At 34.9% G+C, this 20580-nt stretch overlaps 1 protein-coding gene across 2 annotated transcripts in view; it reads left to right on the top strand.

Moving 5' to 3' along the window:
- NME7 (NME/NM23 family member 7) overlaps nucleotides 1–20580 on the top strand; it is a 72354-nt gene that overhangs the window by 51383 nt on the left and 391 nt on the right. For both annotated transcript variants that reach the window (XM_070942755.1, XM_070942756.1), the window contains exon 11: nucleotides 9429–9536. In XM_070942755.1, coding sequence (XP_070798856.1) covers nucleotides 9429–9536 — 108 coding nt within the window. The remainder of the gene's footprint in view (nucleotides 1–9428; nucleotides 9537–20580) is intronic.

Below are 20580 nucleotides of genomic sequence, written 5' to 3'. Positions count from 1 at the left end.
AAAAGTTTGTATGGATTAAAGCAATCCGGCAAACGTTGGTATGAATGCTTGGTCAACGTACTCAAGACCATGAACTTCAATGCCACAACGGCAGACAATTGTTTTTTTTGTTAGAAGAGAAGGTGAATGATTAGAATTTGTATTAATTTATGTGGATGACATTTTGTATATTGGCAAACATAAAGACAAGAGAGATATTTTTGTAACAAAACTAGGAGAACATTTCTCATTAAAATCATTGGGGAAAGTAAACAAATATCTAGGAGTACACATCAGTAAAACCGAGAAAGGATTTAGATTATCTCAAAAGGATAAAATAATTGAACTTTTGAACAAATGTAATATGAATAATGCAAAGCCTTGTGACACCCCAATGCAGACTGATTTCATAAAAAATATGAATGAATCATCTCCTGAGTTTAATGACAATACGCTTTATAGGTCAGTTATTGGTTCTCTTTTGTATATTGCTAATTGGACCAGACCTGATATTGCTCTACCCCTTAATTTGTTGTCCAGATATGTCAGTAAACCCCTAATTTACCATTGGGAAGCAATTAAGAGAGTGTTGAGATATTTGAAACACAGCTTAGATTTCTGTCTATTGTTAGAACCAAACAATGTTAAAGAACCTATCCTCACTTGTTACGCTGACGCTGACTGGGCAGGCGACACTAAGAGTAGGAAGAGCACTTCCGGTTATGTATTCTTCCTTAACAACTGCCCAGTCTACTGGTATACTGGGAAACAGGATTTAGTAGCTACTTCAACCACTGAAGCAGAGTATATTTGTCTGTCAAAAGCATCTAACAATCTCATCTGGTTCAATGATTTATTGACTAATGTTTGGAAGAGTCCATCACAGCCCTTCACTATATATGAAGATAACAAAGCTGCAATAGAAATATCAAGAGCAGACGCTATTGGCCAAAGATCTAGGCATATAGATATCAAATACAAACATGTAAGACAATTATCTCAAAATGGATTCATCAAAGCTATTCATTGTGACACTACAGAGCAAATAGCTGATATATTGACTAAACCTTTACAATCCGAACAACATAAATATTTAACCTCAAAATTGTATGTTCAATATTATTCTAATTCTGAATGTAATTATTGTTATTTGTCAAATCGGCATTTAGAGGGGGATTTGTCATGTGTAAATGCCTCATTCTTGAATGAAAGAAATATATATCCATGGAATGTCAAGAGTTAACTTATTCTCCCCTTCCTAATGTATTCCTCACTAACCACTCCCCACTTCTAATCCCGCCTCCTTGGTATAAAAGATGATGCACACTCTTTCTCCTTGCTTCTATCTGCAGTCACTCTGTGAATATAGAATGCCTTCTGTAAATAAACAATTTCTATTTGAATATAAAAAGTCTGAATTCATTATTGAGTCTGATCCTCAAATTACGGCAACACTAGCTTATGCTTATATCAGCAACTACAGTTTAAACTGATTGCGTTCATGTGAAACTGATCCCTTTAATGTGAAACTAATCCCTGGTATGTAGTCCATAGATGATTTTCATAATTTTGCTTTATTTATTTGTTGCATTTAAATCTCATTCCAATACAATAACTATTTCTTGTTCGACTTTTGCAATTTTTGAAATAAGCTTATCTTGCATTCCAAAATTTTAAATTAAAGATTTAGGTGCTGAATCACAATATATCAGTGATTACATGTTAAATATTAAAATGCTAGGAACTATCAAGATAACATAGTTATATTGCCTAAGCAGCAACCATTACAATATCTGATGTCTTTCCCCCCCCCCCCCCCCAAAAAGTGAGCTCTTCTATTTCTAGATTAGATTGCAGTCCTTAACCTATTTATGTAGGCTTAAAACCTTTAAAATCAGTAAGACTTCCCTCTGAACAGACATGTATAAGTTTATACTATAAGCATGGGAGTGGACTGGGGAAGCAAATGATAATACATGTGAGCCACTATCAAATATACATCATGCATATTTCATAATGCACATTTTGCCATCAGATGACATAGGGTCATTATATAATCATGCAATGACATTCTGATACATGTGTCATCCTTTTGACATTATTGGTGCTTGTTGTTGCTATATGTTACAGGATTGCAGCCTTAAATCAATTACTGATATCTGGCATAAAATAGCTAACTGAGCTACGGCAAAAAAGTTTCTGATGTCATTTCTGCTATGAACTACCTAGGCGACCTTTAGCTAGCAACTATATCATAATTTCAACCTCAGTGTTAAAGTCCTAAAGTATTAGAAAACTAATATTTCTTTTGAATATTAAAACTTGCATATTATACGCCTTCAAAGGTCTATGCCAGTTAAAATAGTTTGTTTAGGAATCTTAACTATTAAAATACAGCTATATTAATGACAATACAAACAATCATTTTCTATTAAGAATAGAATAGAATAGAACAGAACAGAACAGAACAGAATAGAATTCTTTATTAACTATCTTATTTCTATAAGTTTCAGAACGTTAATAACTTTGTTGCAAAGATTTGTACATATGAAGATAGAGGTTTTTATGATTACAACCACAGATAGCTTTTTAGATAACTCTAGACAACCCATAATTCATTGCGTCATGATTTCAGAGATACTTTATTAATTAAAGTAATAAATTAATAAACAGAATGATTACAGATGGACAAAAAAGCAGAAGTGATTTCTGACTTCTGCTGGCTTCCCCAGTGACTTTTCTTTTTATAAGACTTTATGAAGTTTCAAAAGAAGATAAAATACAAGAAAACAAAAAGAAAAAAATTAAGGAAAAAATAAATCCGAAAAAAAGAAAAATTAGGGGGACAGAAAGAAAAGAAAAATATAAAAAAGAGTAGCTTCCAACTTTCTTTGATACAGATATAAATATAAAATACATTAATCTTAATACATTGATTTTAATCTTAAAACATAATATGCTGTACTTCTCTAGTGTATTAAATAGTGTGAGTTGCTTGACTCACTAGCTGATTGCAAAAAATCTCCACTTTGCAATCTTCTTGAGTGGCTGTTCAGTGGATGAGTGCATTATTTTCCAGGATTCTTCTTAAATCTAGAAAATTATTTAGGCTACAAGGTTCTGGCTGAGCCCCACTTCAGTTATGGAGTCACTTCCAATTTGAGGGAGCCACTCAATCTGCCATTTTTCTCCCAGAAGCTCCCCCATTTACTTTTCTTATGAGAAGCTGGCAGGGAGTGTTGGAAATGATTATTATGTGATTGTGGCAGTATTGAAATGGACACAATTTTGCCAAATTTCAATCCCATGGGAGTAATGGGTCTCAGATTTTGGATACACTCTGTAAATTAGCTCATTTAAGGTACATTGGTTCAAAATTGTTTCCCTCTGAAGCAGCATTTTGCCCAATTGAATGTTACAAACAGGCAAACAGGAGAGTTTTAGTAATATACTAGAAAACATGTTCCCTGCTTGGTCATTATTTCAGAGATATTTCCTTACCAGATTTCTTCAACAGTGACAGAGCTTCTAATGTACTGCCTTCACTGGAAAAATTGGGATACATTCAGAGATGTGTCTGCCTTGAAAATAGTCCATGTATAGCACAGTCAAACGTGCTATATGAAGCACAGAAAATGTTTTATGACATTTTGAATTATGTCATAAATTGCTTTATGATACTGGTTATATCATCAAATGTTTTATAACATTTGCCAAATTTCAATTCCACAGGAGTCTGAGATCTTGGATTTTTGAGGTAGTCTGTAAGATAGTCCATTCAAGGTGCCTTGGTTCAAAAAGCCCTACTATGATGTGCTGTTTTCCCAGTTAAAGGTTACAGGAATCAGAATTTAATGATAGACAGACAGATTAATGCAAAGCAAAAAAGAAAAGTATTTTGATTCAGTGACGAGGCTATTGTAGGTCAGCATAGAAAATCAGATCAATATGAGGCTGCAATTAGTATGTCATTCTGTCTCTGTTAAAAAGGATGTGATTAGATTGTCTAAAGAGTCAGACATCATGATCAGTGTAACATATAAACACAAATATTAGATTTTTGGCATGGAATATGGTTTTGTCAATGATAGACAATTTAATTGTTGAACTCTATTTGAGGCCACACAAAATCTTTTATTAAAATGATGAAAACTAATTTTATATTTGTGCACAATGTCATAGGTCCCCAGCAATCTGTCATCTATCTCCCTTGCATATTAAACTACAGTTCTTTTCATTTCTTGGTAAACATCTGAAAGTTTAGTTCTCTGAATTTGATGGTGGCTATGGTCCAAAATATAAAGAAGGAACCAGATAGAAGAAAGCTGCAAAATTGTATTTCTAAGATTGTTTCTGCCTCAAGTATATAGAGCCAATTAATAAGATTCACATATATTGCTTCACAGGCTTCTATTTTTCTTGAAGGCATATTTTGGTGAGATTTATTTATTAATCAAATTTGTTTGTTCTCATCTCTTGCTGCCATCTACATATTCCTCTGAAAGCAAACAAGCAAAAAAGTTTTTTCTACAAATTCCTAGAAATATTGCTTCTTACAAAATTGTGTTTCCTATTTGTATTAAGGTAGTAAATTAAAAACAAAGGATCTTTTATACTACATATGTAAGCTTTTTGTTATTGAGAGATGGAGTTATAGAAGACTGGTTTTAGAAGATTAGAAGTACAGCCTTGTTGCAAATATGTATCAGTTTAGAAGGTAGAAATAAGAGCAGCATAAAGGATTGATTTAACATTCTTTTGCCTAACTAATCTAATATATGGAAAATGTTATGCATTTATTTAATTAACAAAGTGTCAGGTACATTTTCCCCCTTGTTTTGCTATGGTCACAGTAGCAAGCTCTTATTTGTGGCAGTAGACAAGATGCTTCATTTCAATTTCCAACAGTTTTTAAGCTTAAAACCATTTGGCATTTATGGTAAAATATACACATAGCCTTTGACTCACAACCACTTGTTTAGCGACTGTTCAAAGTTACAACATTGAAAAGTGATTTATAACTAGTCCTCACATTGACAAACCTCGCAGCATACCTACGATCATATGATCAAAATCTGTGTGCTTGGCAATTGGTATGTATTTATGACAGTTGCAGCATTTCTGAGCTCATGTGATTAAGATTTGTGACCTACCAAGCTGACTTCTGACAAGCAAAGTCACTGGAGAAGGGTGGATTTGTTTAACAATCACATGGTTCATTTGACAAGTGCAATGGTTTGCTTAACAACTACAGCAAAAAAGGTAATAAAAATCTGGCACAGCTCACCTAACAACTGAAATTCTGGTTTCAATTGTGGTCCTAAGTCAAGGACTATTTGTAGACACAGAAATAGGAATAGAGATATATAAATATACACATATACACATTTCACACTTGATACACACTTCAAAATAAAATTTAAAAAGTGCAAAGTAAAGAATCAAAAACAAAAAAGTCAAGAAAAGCACAAGATATAAAAAGCTTTTTTATTAAAAAATAAACCTCACCATAGGTTTTAATTCTGGTCAGTCATTCCATTATGCCTAATTAGAGGCCGCTTATGAGCAGGTATTAAGCACATCTAAGTCCAAGATTATAACTTTGGGGTCATGCAATTCTTCCTTTGTAACAAAAAGACTTTTCCTATGCCTTATATTTGTTAAATTCCACAATCTTCATAAATAAATAAATTCTAATTTGGGGACAGGTAATTCAACATTACATTAACATCTTTTATCTAAAACACATTAGTAAACTTATCCTGTACATTGTAAACCAAAAAGAGGAAATACCTTATCTACAGTACCTCGCAGGTTTCTTGATGTGGAGAAAATTAGAAGGCATTACAATGAATATTGCCTAGTAATTCTGAATGAAATCGTGCTTTGAAGCAAATAAATAAATGCACAGTAGAAAAGTCCATACATCTTTGCCGTGTTGCATTTTCATAACAATATTGATAACAAATCTTTTCTAAACACTGTCTGAGGTACCCAGTAGATATGAAAAAATATTTTTCTTGAATTAATTTTAATGTAATGGTCTTAATCCTATAGAAATGTTGTGGAAGAACCTGAAGCAGGTAGTTCATATGACAAAACCCACCAAGATCCCTAAGCTGATAGTGCTCTGTAAGACTAAGATTCCTCTGAGCCAAGGTGCAGAACTGATCAACTTTTACAGAAATGTTTAGTTGCAGTTATTGCTCCCCAAAGGGATAAATCAGTTATAATTTATCAGTTATAAAAGGCAAAGATTCACATACTTTTGCTGCCCACAAATATATATACTGCCCACCAGTAGCTTTCTATTATTTTCCCCAATAAATCAATGAGCAATATACTACTTTTGACCTATTAAAAGTTTAACTGGGTTCTCTTTATCTAGTTTTAGGACTTGTGGGGAAAACAAACCATGTTTTAGATCATTGTCATGCAAGAATACTGAAAATCCAAAAAGATTCATAAACTTTTAAGCACCATTGTATGTACAAAAGCAACGTTTTCTGTAATCTATATGCCAGATTTGCTATCAAAATTGTAGTGTCATCATTCGACATAAAAACCAGGCAATATAGCTAACAGAAGCTTTAGTTATATAAGCTTAATTAAAAGACCTTGAGAAAGATTGTCTTTGGAGAATTATTTTTATATATTTGGGGATTTGTTATCTCTTTCACATGGTGTCTGGCAAATACTGGTTTTGATTGCTTTGTAGATTGAATGTTGTTCTCTACATAAAGCTTTGATATTTATGATAGTAGTAATTAAGTTATCCAGTAGGTCATACCTTGAAAAAGAGGATTTTATTAAGATACAAAACTGCTCTCATTCCATTTGTAAAGAGAAGACATATGTATTATTTTTCTTTCTTCTTCAGGCATGTTTTTTTTAAATCTGGAACATTTCTAGGTTATCTCAAATGTCACCAAAAGATTAGCTTCCTGCAGAAAAAAATTACATGTGTATTACCTACATATTATGCAGATTTGTAACATGATTCATTCAAGTAGGAGGGGAAGAGATCCGTAAAGTCAGTCCTTAAGAACAATATCTTACCAGCCTGATTTTTCAAATTTACATCTACTATCTTGTTCCATTCCAGTAACCTGGTTGTTAAGCAAAATGGTCAGTAAGTGAAGATACAACATAGAGATGCTGTGAAGATCTCTTTTGCTATAATCTCATTCAGATAAAGTTATCTCATAAAGGTAGTCCTTAATTTACAACAGTTTGTTTAGTGACCGTTCAAAGTTACTGAAAAAAGTGACCTATGGCCATTTTTCACACTTACAACCATTATAACATCCCCATGGTCAGATGCTTGGTAACCGACTCACATTTTGCTATCTTTTAACAAGCAAAGTCAATAGGGAAGTCAGATTCATTTAACAACTGTGTTCCTAATGTAACAAATGCAGTGACTCGCCTAACAACTATGGCAAGAAAGGTCATAAAATGGGGCAAAGCTCACTTAACAAATCTTTCACTTAGCAACAAAAATGTTGGGTTCAATTGAGGTTGTAAATCAAGGGCTACCTGTATAGCTACATCAACATTTGCTCATAAATGTGTGTATTGGTCAGAAAATGATTCTTATTACTGTTTATTACTATCATATTTTTGAATGATCACTAACCAAGGTTAGCAATGAAAGTGGCTATAAGTTCAATAAATTTCTCAGATATGTAATTAAAAGACTTAATAACGCCCATATTCCTTGAAGTACATCTGTACATGAGAAGAAGTTGGTTACATTTTGTTTTGTGGACATTTTATAGAACTAAAAGACTGTATGGCTACAGAATCCCAAAACAGTTCCCAATAACTGAATCCCCAAAATATTATAAATACCAAATTGGTATCCTTTACAAACTATTACTATATTTCATAGTGTTTTGCATCTGTTGTTTTCACCATCTGTATGACTAGATATTCTTCTCTTACTGATGTACTTTATTTTAAGAGTGGGTGTGATTCCAATTACATTACATTGCCAGGATTTTTAAAAAAACATTTGCACGCATCTGCTATGTATTCTGTACTAAGGAAACATTCCTGTGTGTGATTTTTTTTTTTTAAAGGCAATTGCTTTGGCTGCAACCAGATTGTAAGGTTCACTCTCTGGCATTCTTATCATTGTCCTTTGTACCATTAATTAAACAGATTTTTTTCCCCCCATGTCTAAATAACCTAAGGAGAAATGTGGGTGACTGTTTGGTAGATGAATAATTTAAATTTACTCACTGGTCTTTTCCTTTCTACTGCAAGGCAAGCTGAGCAGAATTTTGATCAGTTTATTTCCTTGCAGAACTACAGACATATGTCATTAATTTTTTTTCCCGAGGAAGGGGGTGGATACTTAAATTGAATTTTTAATAGTTAGATTACTTACAAAATAATTTTCAAAAAATTCATGATCTCCAAATGCTTAAAAATATTGTAGGCAACTCCCTGGATAATTCCTTCCAGTTACCATATGAGAGGCATTGCCTAAAATGCCTCTAAAAAGTAACTTCCTTCTTCATCCTTTTTAAGAAATGCCAGTTATGACTGGCAAAATGGAGAGCACAGAGGTCCCTTGTAGACTTTGCTAAAGAGTGTCAGTAGAGGTAGCCCTCGACTTACAACAGTTGGCATGCCCATTTCCTACACTGATGACCGTTGCAGGACCCCCATGGTCATGTGGTTTACATTCAGATGCTTGACAGCTGGCTCACATTTTTAACGGTCGCAGTGTTTCGGGGTCACATGATCTCCTTTTGCAACCTTCGGCCAAGCAAAGTCAATGAGAAAACCAGATTCACTTAACAGCCGTGGAACTAATTTAACAACTGCAGTGATTCACTTAACAAATATAACAAGAAACATCGTAAAATGCTGCAAAAACTCACTTAACAGATTTCTCACTTAGCATCATAAACATTGGGCTCAATTGTGGTGGTACGTTGAGGACTGCCTGCATGTGTCAGCAATTCCAGTCATCTGATACTGAAGATTTTAGATAGGTTTCACCAAACTGTAATTAGCCATTGTATGTGAAATATCTTTCAGCTACTGTGTCATGAGTTTTAATGTGTTAAAAATGTATTTTTTAATTCTCTCTCACTTATTAGTACTAAACTATTTTTTTTTTTTGGTAATTTGATACTGAATTGCTTATATGACAGACCAAAATGGAATCCCCTTTTTTGGGGATCTACAACAGGGATCCTCAAACTTGGCAGCTTTAAGACTTGTTGACTTCAGCTCCCAGAATTCTCCAGCCAGCATGGTTTAGCTGGCTGGAGAATTCTGGGAGTTGAAGTCCACAAGTCTTAAAGCTGCCAAGTTTGAAGACTTACGGTCTACAAAAATATATTGTTATATAAATGATAAATGTTTTTCTTTAAGTATGCAATTATCTTCTTCACTTTTCCTTCACATTTTACAATTTCTATCTTATGCAGGAAATAGCCCGTTATCTCCGTCCTGGCACCCTCCGTGCTCGTTTTGGTAAAAACAAGATCCAGAATGCTGTCCATTGTACAGATTTACCAGAGGATGGACTTTTGGAGGTAAGGCTAAGAAGTACATTTTTAAAATGATACTAAATTACAGTTTTAAAAAAACCTTTTTTTTAAATGCACATAGAAAATTATTGGAAAATTATTATAAATTATATTTAACACGACAAATGTTTTCAAAATAATTCTCTTTCCCTCCATGTACATATTACAACTAGCTGGAATAGGGAATTTTATTTTGAATTAGCATTTTTTATAATTAATTATGCTGAATGTATCAGTACAGTGCATGCTCCTAATACTCCAGAATACATTGGTATATTCCATGTACCTTCTAGTTGGTAGGGTATAAGCAATAGTATGTTGTCTTGGAAATTAGTTTCTCGAATAGAGATCTTGCCTAGAACAGTGTGACTATTCATAAAGTAAATCTGAATTTTGGTACCGCTTGCCAAAATACCAAAATATTTCAAAAATAACAACTCCTGTCCTAACAACTGAGACTACACCTTCTCTACATTTTTGAAAAGCATTATAAGAAAGCCTTGATTAATCAAAACCATGATGGATTTTGGATACCTATGGATCAATTTGATGATAACTATGGCATTGCAATGCTATATTTCCTTTTCTTTTTTCTGATCTAACTTCTTTGAGTAAAAATCTTTATTATTAATTAATTTTATTATTATTTTTTTAAAAATCATTATTATGGTCATAGACCAGGATAGAAAGGGATAGAAAGGGTAAAATTTAAAAGCTAAAAAGAATATAAAATATGCAAAGTTAAAAAAAACCAACACACACATACACATGGTATATATATATATAAGCAAAACCATATGAAATATTTTAAAAACCTTATAAAAAGAGGCATGAAATATACAATATAAAAATATAAAAATTAACATATGGTTAACTAAATCTATCAATATAAAACTCAACTAAGAAATCAAAAACTCATTAAAGATGGGTTGAGGCATCGATTTTGATCACTGCTGTGCAAAACCTGGCAATAATGTATGTATGTTGTGTCAGTATCTGCCAGCAGCAGGAAGGTTTAAAATTATCTGGTGTGCTCTGTATTTCACCAATAGAGTATTGGTGAGATGAGGTTAGTATCAATGGTTTGTCTTCAGATCGTATAAATCTTTCACTTTTACAGGGGTTTTTTTTGTTGCACTTCCCATAATGTTGCTCAATTCAAAAGGTACACATGTATATAACAATGTTGCTACACTAACTAGAACTTAAATTTACTTTTGATGATATTTTGTAGGATTGATACCATAGAATTATTGTCTACTTAAATAGGCCAGATGTCCCCAATTTTTGTTATATATTTGACAGTTGGGTTTGCTGGATAATCAATCCCCAAAATGTCATGACTTGCTATGCTACCATAACTTCTAATGTGATTAGCTTAGTAGAGCTGGATTTTTCAAGCTTTCTAATTTTTTAATTTGCTTTCTGTTTTAATATTGTAAGCTTGATATAGTGTTGCCTTATTCAGCTAGCGCCAAAAAAGGTGCTTTACATATTATGTACAATACCTCTCATCTTTCAATTGCACCTCATCCAATACTGGCAATAAATATATATATAACTGAAGTATTGGATACTTTTCAGATTTCTTGATGATTGAAATTCATTATTTGAGATTCTTTGCTGAAAGAAATATGCAACATTTATTTATTTATTTATTTATTTATTTATTTATTTATTTATTTATTTATTTATTTATTTATTGGTTCGATTTATATGCCGCCCTTCTCCAGAGACTCAGGGCGGCTTACAATGCATTAAGCAATAGCCTTCATACTTTTGTATATACCTGCTTAGTAGGGCTTTCGGCCCCACCCTAAGCGGTGTTCTTTTTTATACAAAGTCAGCTTATTGCCCCCACAAACCGGGTCCTCATTTTACCTACCTCGAAAGGATAGAAGGCTGAGTCAACCTTGAGCCTGGTGAGATTTGATTTCCCCCTTACTTGTGACTTCGGGCAACTGTCAGAAAAATGTGGCTTGTGTTAAATACAGGCACTTCAGAATTGGTTCTACATATATAGTTAAAATATACTGTGGCACTCGCTATCATCTTCCAGTTTGTGATTATGCATTACAAAGTCAAGTTAATAAAGAAGAGGCTGATGAAAGTGAGGTTTTTGTTCCCCAGGATAGAAAAGCCATAGCTATTTTGTACAATTATTGATTTAAGAGGTGATTAAATGAATAAGTTTGGCATGGGTCATTTAGGGTTAACTTCTCCAAATGGATTGAATTTCTTTATGGGCTACCATAATTGCTAATAATTCAAAAGGCAAGACAGCAAATTGGAAGTTACAGATTTTTCACAACACATATGATATCAGGTAGTGGTTTATACTGTGCCCTTATTAACATTCAGCTTTTCTCAGTGGAAATTAGTAGAAGTGAAACACTCTGGTTAGTCAGGTTCAAAAAAAATTAAGATACATAGATGGGTGTGGTGAAATAGGGAATAAGTAGTGAAGTCTAGGATTTCCTGCTTGAGCAGAGGGTTGGACTAGAAGACCTCCAAGGTCCCTTCCAACTCTGTTATTTTGTTAAGTGGAGGACTGTGGTCTGAAAATTTGGACTGGATGTTGTAGTTGAGCAAAGTAGTTCTAGATTCAGGAGGATTGCTTTGAACATTATCCTGGATCAGTCTTGCAACTTAGTTAAAATATGCAAGGATAGTGAGTGCCTTGAGAAAAAGAAAGTATAAGAAAGTATACCTCAAAATTATGTTTATGTATGTGCATATATTCTATATTCTACGCACACACCTCGTACACATGCATATTGATCATCAGGCAAAGCCTTCATTATAGTCTGACCCTGAACTCTTGGCTTTTTCCTTGTGAAAATGATTTCATTTAGCAGAGCAAAGTTAATAAATAACTCTCACATGACTTATTTGAGCTGGAAAATAGGAGCAGGAATTAAAATGCTAATGGCGTTCTCATTATTAAACCATTTTCATTCATAAAAGTTGAATTGCTACTCTATTTCTTTTTTTAGTTTCATTACACTAATGTCACATGTATTTCTAGATCAACTTTAGCTTATTGAATCAGACTATAATTAATATGCATCTTAATATCTTTCGGATAACATTTTCAGTTGAAAGTCATTAATTGCACTTTGAACTCAATGTAGATTTCAGAAATGACTGATGATTTAAAACTTGAAATATTCAAAAGATGTACTAATATTTGGGTTATGAAACTATATTAAGTATCTTATTATATGTAACTGTAAAAATGTCTCTATATAATAAATCAGTTTAGATGATAAAATGCTTATCTTACCTTCTTATACAAGAATATTCCAAGGCTTAGTATTAATTGTTTAGATAAAAAAAATAAACCGGTACTGTAGAGAAATGATTATCCTTTTAATTTTAATCCTGATGTGGAATATGGTTCTTTGAGAGAAAATTAGTCATCTGGCCTGTGGAAGCAGTTAGATGTTCTGTCTGCCATCCCGGAGAAGACATTGGTCCTAAGGGAGTCTTTAAGATCCCTCTCAGGTTTCTTTGCAACATCCCAGGGAATGTTTTAGCCCACAGAGTAAGAATTCTGAAATTTTATGAAAGTAGATTCTAATTGAATATAAGGAAAATGAAGTCCCACTAGCAAGGGGACCTTGATAGCAGTACCAGTAGCCTAGAGAGATTGTATACTCACCTTCACTGTATTGGTCAGATAATGACTACCAGTCTTCTCTTGCAGAAACTTTAATTTAGATTCCTAAACAGAGTACAGGCTTGGATTTAGTGGACTAAATGGGCATTTCTAATTCTATAATAGTATGACTTCATCCTTGTAGGAAAGAAAGTAGATATCTTTAATATTATATGGTTACTTTGATATGATGGTAACAATTTTTGTACATATTTTCTCAAAATTACAATCTAGTCTAAGACAACATCAGATGCTGAGCTGAATTATGGCTGAAGCTCAGACTGAAGTACCAAGTACATTAACTTATTGTCATCACAATTGTTCAAAATAAGATGAGGACCAGTGATGGGCTGTTGCCGGTTCGGACCAGTTCGAGTGAACCAGTAGTTCTGATTATCAGCTGGCCCCGCCCCCACCCTATCCTGTCCTATATTTCCTTCTTTCTGGCTCAGCTGATTCATGCAGCACAGCTGATTTCTGTGCCTCCGCTGTTCTACTTACCAGGGCTGCCTTAGAAGGTAAGCAGCTGAGCTTCAAATTACTGTATTTTGAACGCTGCACACATGCGCATCAGGTGAAGTGCGCAGAACCGGTTGTTAAACCGGTTGCAGCCCACCACTGATGAGGACTAAATGCATTCAGTGTTAGAGTCACTCAAGGGGTTAAGGATGAACAGAAGCAGGACGATTAGAGAGTATACACAAATAGAAATGTGCTGAAAGGCACAAATGCCAAAACATAATTATTACCGTGAAAAAAGCTGATTTTTTCTTTTGCAGTTATAGAACAACATTCAATGTCTCAGGCACCCATGTGTTAAAAAGAGAACACTTAATAATTTTTATACTTTACAGTTTTCCTTTGTTTTGACAGTGCTTTGGCCTTGTTTCTTTGGTTTCTTTAGCATTAGCTATTTACTTTTTAGTAAACATATTTAAGTTTTCATATTTAATGGATCAATTTTATGATGTACACTGGTGATATCGGCAACTAAAGAAATCAAATAAATAAATACATTTCTTTGGCAGAATTTTTTTTTTAATTAAACTCGAGGTTTTTGTTTTTTTTTTTTCAGTTTCAGATATAACCTTACCCCATTTTTGTGGATATAAGTGTTATTGGGATCAATGGGATTTATGATATAATCTTCTGCTATAGAGATATCTTGAAAAAAATTGAAGCTGGTTTAGATTCAGGTTTATTAGCAAAAAAAATGCATCAAGGATTCTCTAGGCCCGTGCCAAAAGCTGCCTCTCTCAATGCCTCTACCAATGCAGGAAAGCTAATTGGCTTCCTGCCACAATTCGGGGTTTTCCTTGTGGGTCTCCACTTTAAGATGTTTTCTAATCATGCTCTCAGTTCCTTCTGGAGGCCTTGGTGCTCTCTGAGCTTGGTTATTCGCTTACAGATGTGTCATTACTCAACTAGGTAACGTCATCAATCCACCAGGGACTCCACAGTCCAACCCTGAGCTACATATATTCTCTTCTATTGAATCTCAGGTCCTTGTTAGTTTGGGAACTTGCAGGTGTCAGTGGGGAGGGATCTGTGGCAACCTCTTACCATTTTAATAATAGTGCTCTCTGTCTATGTGGTTCTCAACAAACATGAACAAAAAATACAACATTATCCTTCTCCACAGAGGTTTTGTATAAATACATAAGTGAGTTTTAGAACCACTTAACACTTAACAGAACCCCAGATGTGGGACTTGAGGGATTGTAATGTTTGTGGAAGAATAAGGAGCTTTGTTAGAAAAATACCAGATATCTCTAGTCCTTTACGTTCTTTTGGAAAAGTGATGAGACATTAAGTTTCAGTATTTACTGTGGCAGGGCATCTTACGTAAATTCTTTCATTAGTACAGTATTGGCACTTATTTTACTAAATTCCTCATGCCTGCTCTACATATATATCTGAAGATTACTTCTGTTGACATCTGTAGGGCACAACTTCTAAGTCACCATGTATAAGAACTACAATAGAAAAGCAGGGAACTGAACCCAAAATACTGAGGTGGTTTGATCCCGCAGGGTCTTGCTTGCAAAGTGGAATTGTAAATCTTTTGGAAAAAGCCTTTTAAATTCATGATTAAATTAAAATTATAGTTTGAATCCAAAAAAATGTACAATTTCCCATGTAAATCAAAACGTTGTAAGGCTTGCTTTTCTTTTACAGTAGCCTTGCGTGGAAAATGGCAACTGCTTTTAAAGCTGAAGGGGATTTTAAAAGCAGCTTTCAAAAGAAAGTTGGAACAACTTTTCAGTAGGGGAAAATCACATTCCACAATGAACTATTTGAGCAGCACTTCTAATTTTGAACAGATCTGAAGGGGAGGGGTCCTGATTACAAGGTGGGGGGCTGAGGAAGCAAAAGTCATCCCTTCCTGCATGAGCAGAAATCTGTTTGCATTATATTTGATCTAACCCTCCCTGTGTATCAATTAGACAGGCAGGAAGACTTTTTCAGATTTCAGATTAGAATCATGATTTTTCTTGGGCATAATTTTAAGATAATTCTAAGCCCTTATGTAAAATGAAGATTCAAGTGAGTTCAACTACATCAAAAGAAATATTGAAATCATTTTTGTTTCCTGCAGTTTTCTTTTATATAAAGATAACGAAGTGTGTAAATGATTAACTCTACAAAGTTTCAACTGGCTGAAAGCCTACACTTTCTTTGCCTAGCATTCCATTATGCCATATCCTGAACAAAGGTCTCTTAGTGCTGTACTGTGTCTGTTCAGATGTAAGCTCCACTGAATTCAGTGAGGCTTATGCCCACCCAGGTAAGTGGGTTTAGGATTGCAGCTAAAGGGTGCTGTTACATATTAACTTCAGAGCAAGTATGCAACTGAGTCTTTAAGCAATGTGGAATTTATTCTTCTTTTCTCAGCATTCTTATTAGTGCATTCTTATTAGTAAAACAAGAGAATCAATCATGTGAAGTGAAGCAATGCCCGGTCTGTCATGGGCTCTTCCTTCGTACCACATTTCCCCTTTCAGAGGCCTTTAAATAATTAATAACAAGGCCATTGTACTTCCCAGTCATCTGGTGATGTTGCAATACAGCCTTTCATCGAGGGCTAAAACTGAGCGGTACAATTCTATGTCCAATGCTTTAAATGTTTAGAGAGAAGAGAAAATGCTTTGGGGGCTGTTGAAGGCAGTGTCAGACTCGGCACAACTCTCCCTTTTCAATATCCCTACTATTAAACTTTTTCCCATTCTGTTGTTTTCACTAATTGCTTCTGTGATTTCTATTTCACTATAGCATTTGGGCTTTTTTTTTTTTTTTTGGCTTTTCTATTTGTATTGTTGTGATTACAATGCAATCTTCTTGTTTTATATTGATTTTGATATGTTATTGTGAACTGCTTTGTGTAGTTCAAGTGGGGGGGGGGAATCATATTTGATTTTTAGAAAAATGTAAAAACAGCCAATTCAGCAGAGATGATGTTTGCTTGTGCAGCTATTTCATATGCTTTATCATAATTTCTAATTTTGATAATAGGAACTACCAAAATAAGTAAAATCCTTGTTTGCATACAAGAGACTAAAATTAGATTTACTATAAATGTCACAATTCCTGTGATTAATTCAGCATTTGCTAATGGCATGGGTCTCCCCACTTTGGGCACCATGTACTGAGGCTCTTCCTTTCCCCCAAATTGCTGAAATGTTTTCCTTGTTTCTATCAGAACAGGCAGAAAAATCTAGTTGACCTTAGCTAAGCAAGATGAAAGAGACTGCGTTTTGGATCTATCAAGTAATCTGAGGGCTTGTAGGTTAGATTGGGGAGTTGAATTTTTAAAAAATCCTTAATATTTTTGGGGAAAAGGCTTTTGTATTACTGCCAAGGAAGAAACATAGGTATTTCCATATAGTCACGGAGAGTTAAGCTCAATTTACAAGCTTACTTTAGGGCTCATACTACAGATTTCATATTTATATGTCACCAAGACTCTAAGCAGTTTACAATACAAGATTAAAACAATCAACAACCTCCTTACACGAATGCCAGTGGAATCCAGCCCAGCTGATGCCTGTCCATCATAAAAACTCTACAGCAGCATTAATAATCAAGTTATAGAAAAATTGAACACCCATCTAAAGAGGGAATATTCATAACCATCCAAGTTCAGTAAGTAAGATGTAAGTAAGTAAGGTATTTCACAGTGTAGAGGCCATCATGAAACACTTGTCTTTGGGTCAATGTCCCCTGATTTCTTGTAACCGTAGACATGTATATGTGTGTCTCAATGCAGCTAAATTGCTATTTAATTTGGATATCAATCCTCATATCATTTCCTGGGTTGGTTTAAAGGCAGATACATGTAGTCTGCATGATGATTAATACTAGGGTTACCAAGGGTTCTCAATTCAGCTAGGTGCACAGCTGGTATGTCACAGCAAGCTAAGTAAAGGCCTTGCCTTTTTCCACGGCTTCTACCTGTGGTTCTAGTAGTAGAAATCTAGAACTTCCACAAACTTGTTTCTTCAGGAAGAAGATGACCATAGAGTCAATTGCTTCTGTATAAACAGTAACTAAGGTTTATTTTGAGCTTAGTTTACCCCATCTAGTTCTTCATGGCTTTTTTGTATGTCATCTTTTTTTCAAAATGGTGGGAGTCAGTTTTTAATAGTAGTTATTGATATGACTTGGGGAACTTAAAAAGCAAAGCAAAGGTTACCACTCCTGAGCTAGTGCGAATAGCTGTTGAAAGGCCAGATTATAGTAGAGCTCCCATTTTTATTGATTGATTAAGTTTATATCCTATAAACTTAATCAATATAAATCAAATTTAAAAAAATATCCTGCTTTTCTATTTATATAAAACTCAAGATAGCATACAGTATTTTTTTTAAGAGGAAGCTGTATGTATTTTAAAATTGAGTGTAATTGCTTTAAACCCAATTCGATGACTTCCAAATATATTGGAGTATATATTAGAAGTCTATTCTTCTGATGACGATCAGATTTTCAAAGGGTATTTACAAAGAGACTGGCCAAGCCAGGCAGAGTTGTCAAATGGGGAATTAGTCTGGAATCCTCATGTGGGCACAAGAGGACAAAGTCTGACCCCCTTGAATGCTGTTGAACCTTATCTAGTCTTATACAGGTGCAAACTCTCAGTCTGAGAAGTTTATTGTCCATAGGCTTGAGCAATAAAAATGTAATCGAATTATTTAAGTATGAATCTGGTTGTTCGCACCCGGCATTAAGATATCTAAAGATATCAGTCATCCTGCGTAGGATGCTTCCAATTACCAGCTACCAAATGTGATGACGTGAATTCTTGACTAAAAGAATGAGACAACTGGTCCTATTTCAACTCTCCAGGTTATAAAATACTATTATTTTGGCAGTTCCTATAGATGCCCTCTATAGTAATTTGGTCATTATATGTGCAATGGAGTTCCTTGACAATAGAACTCTGCATCATAGGAAAATGTATAGTACCTTGATGGTGAACCTATGGCACATGTGCCACAGGTGGCGTGCAGCGCCCTCTCTGTGAGCATGCGATCTGTGTCCCCAGTTCAGCTCTGCCACGCATGTGTGTGCACCTCCCGCCGGCCAGCTGGTTGTCAGGTGTCTGCTGTGCGGGGGCCCGGGGGCGTGCGGCCGTGCATGCATGCGTGGGGGGATGGGGGCGCACGCATGCATGGGGCACATGCGTGTGGGAGTGGGGTGTGCGGGGGGCATGTGCGCATGCACGGGGGTGGGGCACATGTGTGGGGGCTGCACGCACGTTGCATTTTGGGGGTTCGGGCGTGCTTTGGGCACTCGGTCTGGAAAAGGTTAGCCATCATTGGTATAGTAGTATCTTTTTCAGCAGGGCTAGGAAACGTCTTCCTCCTCCTCCTCCGGATCAAACCCTTTATGCTTCCCTTCATTCCCATTCCTAACTAGGACACCTTATGGTTAGTATTACTGTGCTGTACCTGAGTACTGTATCCAAATATCCCTTGATTAGGGAAATAAACTTGTTTTTTATATAAGTGGCTGATAGCCTATTTGCCTTCTGTTTCACCAACTCTCCTTTTCTTGGTAGAATTGATACTTTAACCAGATCTATTTTTAGCTTCTCTGAAGAAATAATAGATTCTAATTCCAGGGAACCTGCCATGTGCAATAAGGCAAAACAGAACAAATACTCTTCTTTCATTAGTCCTTAGTCTTCTTCTTAGTATTTGAATATGTGTTAGTCCTTAGTCTTCTTCTTAGTTGTGAATGGGTTTGGCAGTTGTTTTGGAATTGCATGTACATGTTACCGTGTTTTCTCTCCTCCTTAGAGAGAAAGAAAATGCTTCCTTAAGGAGCATTTGAACTTGTGACATCCAGTTAAATTGTTACTGCCCTACCCTTATTAGTCCCTTGTTCTTCTTTGTCAACAAGGTTATTGACCCTGTAGTTATTATATACTTCTAATTATTGCATTTTAAAATTATCTTTTTGGTTATCACTTCAGCCCCCTGTCATCATGCCTAACTGTAGTAACCTTTTTTGTTTTGCACAAAATAATTACATTTAAAAAAAAAAATGTAATGGCATTTCACCTCAATCTGTCTTTGCTATGGCCTACATTTTGCTACACAACTTCAGCATTATTTCCATGGTTTGGATATTCATGAAAATCGTGGCCATTCTCCTGGAAAGAAAGCAACTCTTCTCTAAACAAAGGGCCTTCCATTCAGAGATTTGCAAATTGGATATCCGCCTTGATGCACTTTGTCTTTCATTGCCAGTTAAGGATTCTCCATAGCAAGTCATGTCCCGCTCTACAATCTCCTCAGTGACCTTTTTGATGGCTCTTTTTGCATGATTTTTGCCTGATTTATGCAAAGTTCACATCCTTGTCATAGTCTTCTATATTGCAGTGCAACATAGCAGTTGGATATCAGAACTATGAAAGATAATATTTGGGGAAAGTGTGTTATTTTTTGATTTCATGTGATAGACCATCTGCCCTTACCTGCTATTTAACCATGGGTACAATGCTCGTAGAGTACAGTATAAGAATATGAGCAGTTGCTGTGATTTTTCAAGTGGTCACCCCATATTTACACAATTTTTTGCTTCATTCTGAGGTATTCTCATATAGTGTTGAGGCAGCCTTGAGAAGTCTGGGATCATTTGACAAATAGGGATTTTTTCTCATGATCACGTGCATTAACACTGTGTTTGCTGCCGGCTCTTACAAATTCTGATGTGGCCCTGGACTACCCACATGTGCAGCTTAGTGTGAAATGTGAAGCCATATATAATAAATTTTTAAAAAATAATTATTTCTCCAAGACTATTATGAATCAAAACCATAAATTCCACAGTGTTCAAGTAGAATTTGTGATGGGTTTCAGCCAATCCTTCCTGTTCATTTTTTCC

This window comes from Pituophis catenifer, unplaced genomic scaffold (assembly GCF_029215685.1).
Source record: "Pituophis catenifer annectens isolate HBS135680 unplaced genomic scaffold, rPitCat1.0.hap2 SCAF_4, whole genome shotgun sequence".
NCBI lineage: Eukaryota > Metazoa > Chordata > Lepidosauria > Squamata > Colubridae > Pituophis > Pituophis catenifer.
The sequence above is the reverse complement of the archived record's forward strand: the minus strand, read 5'-3'. Positions and strand labels throughout refer to the sequence as shown.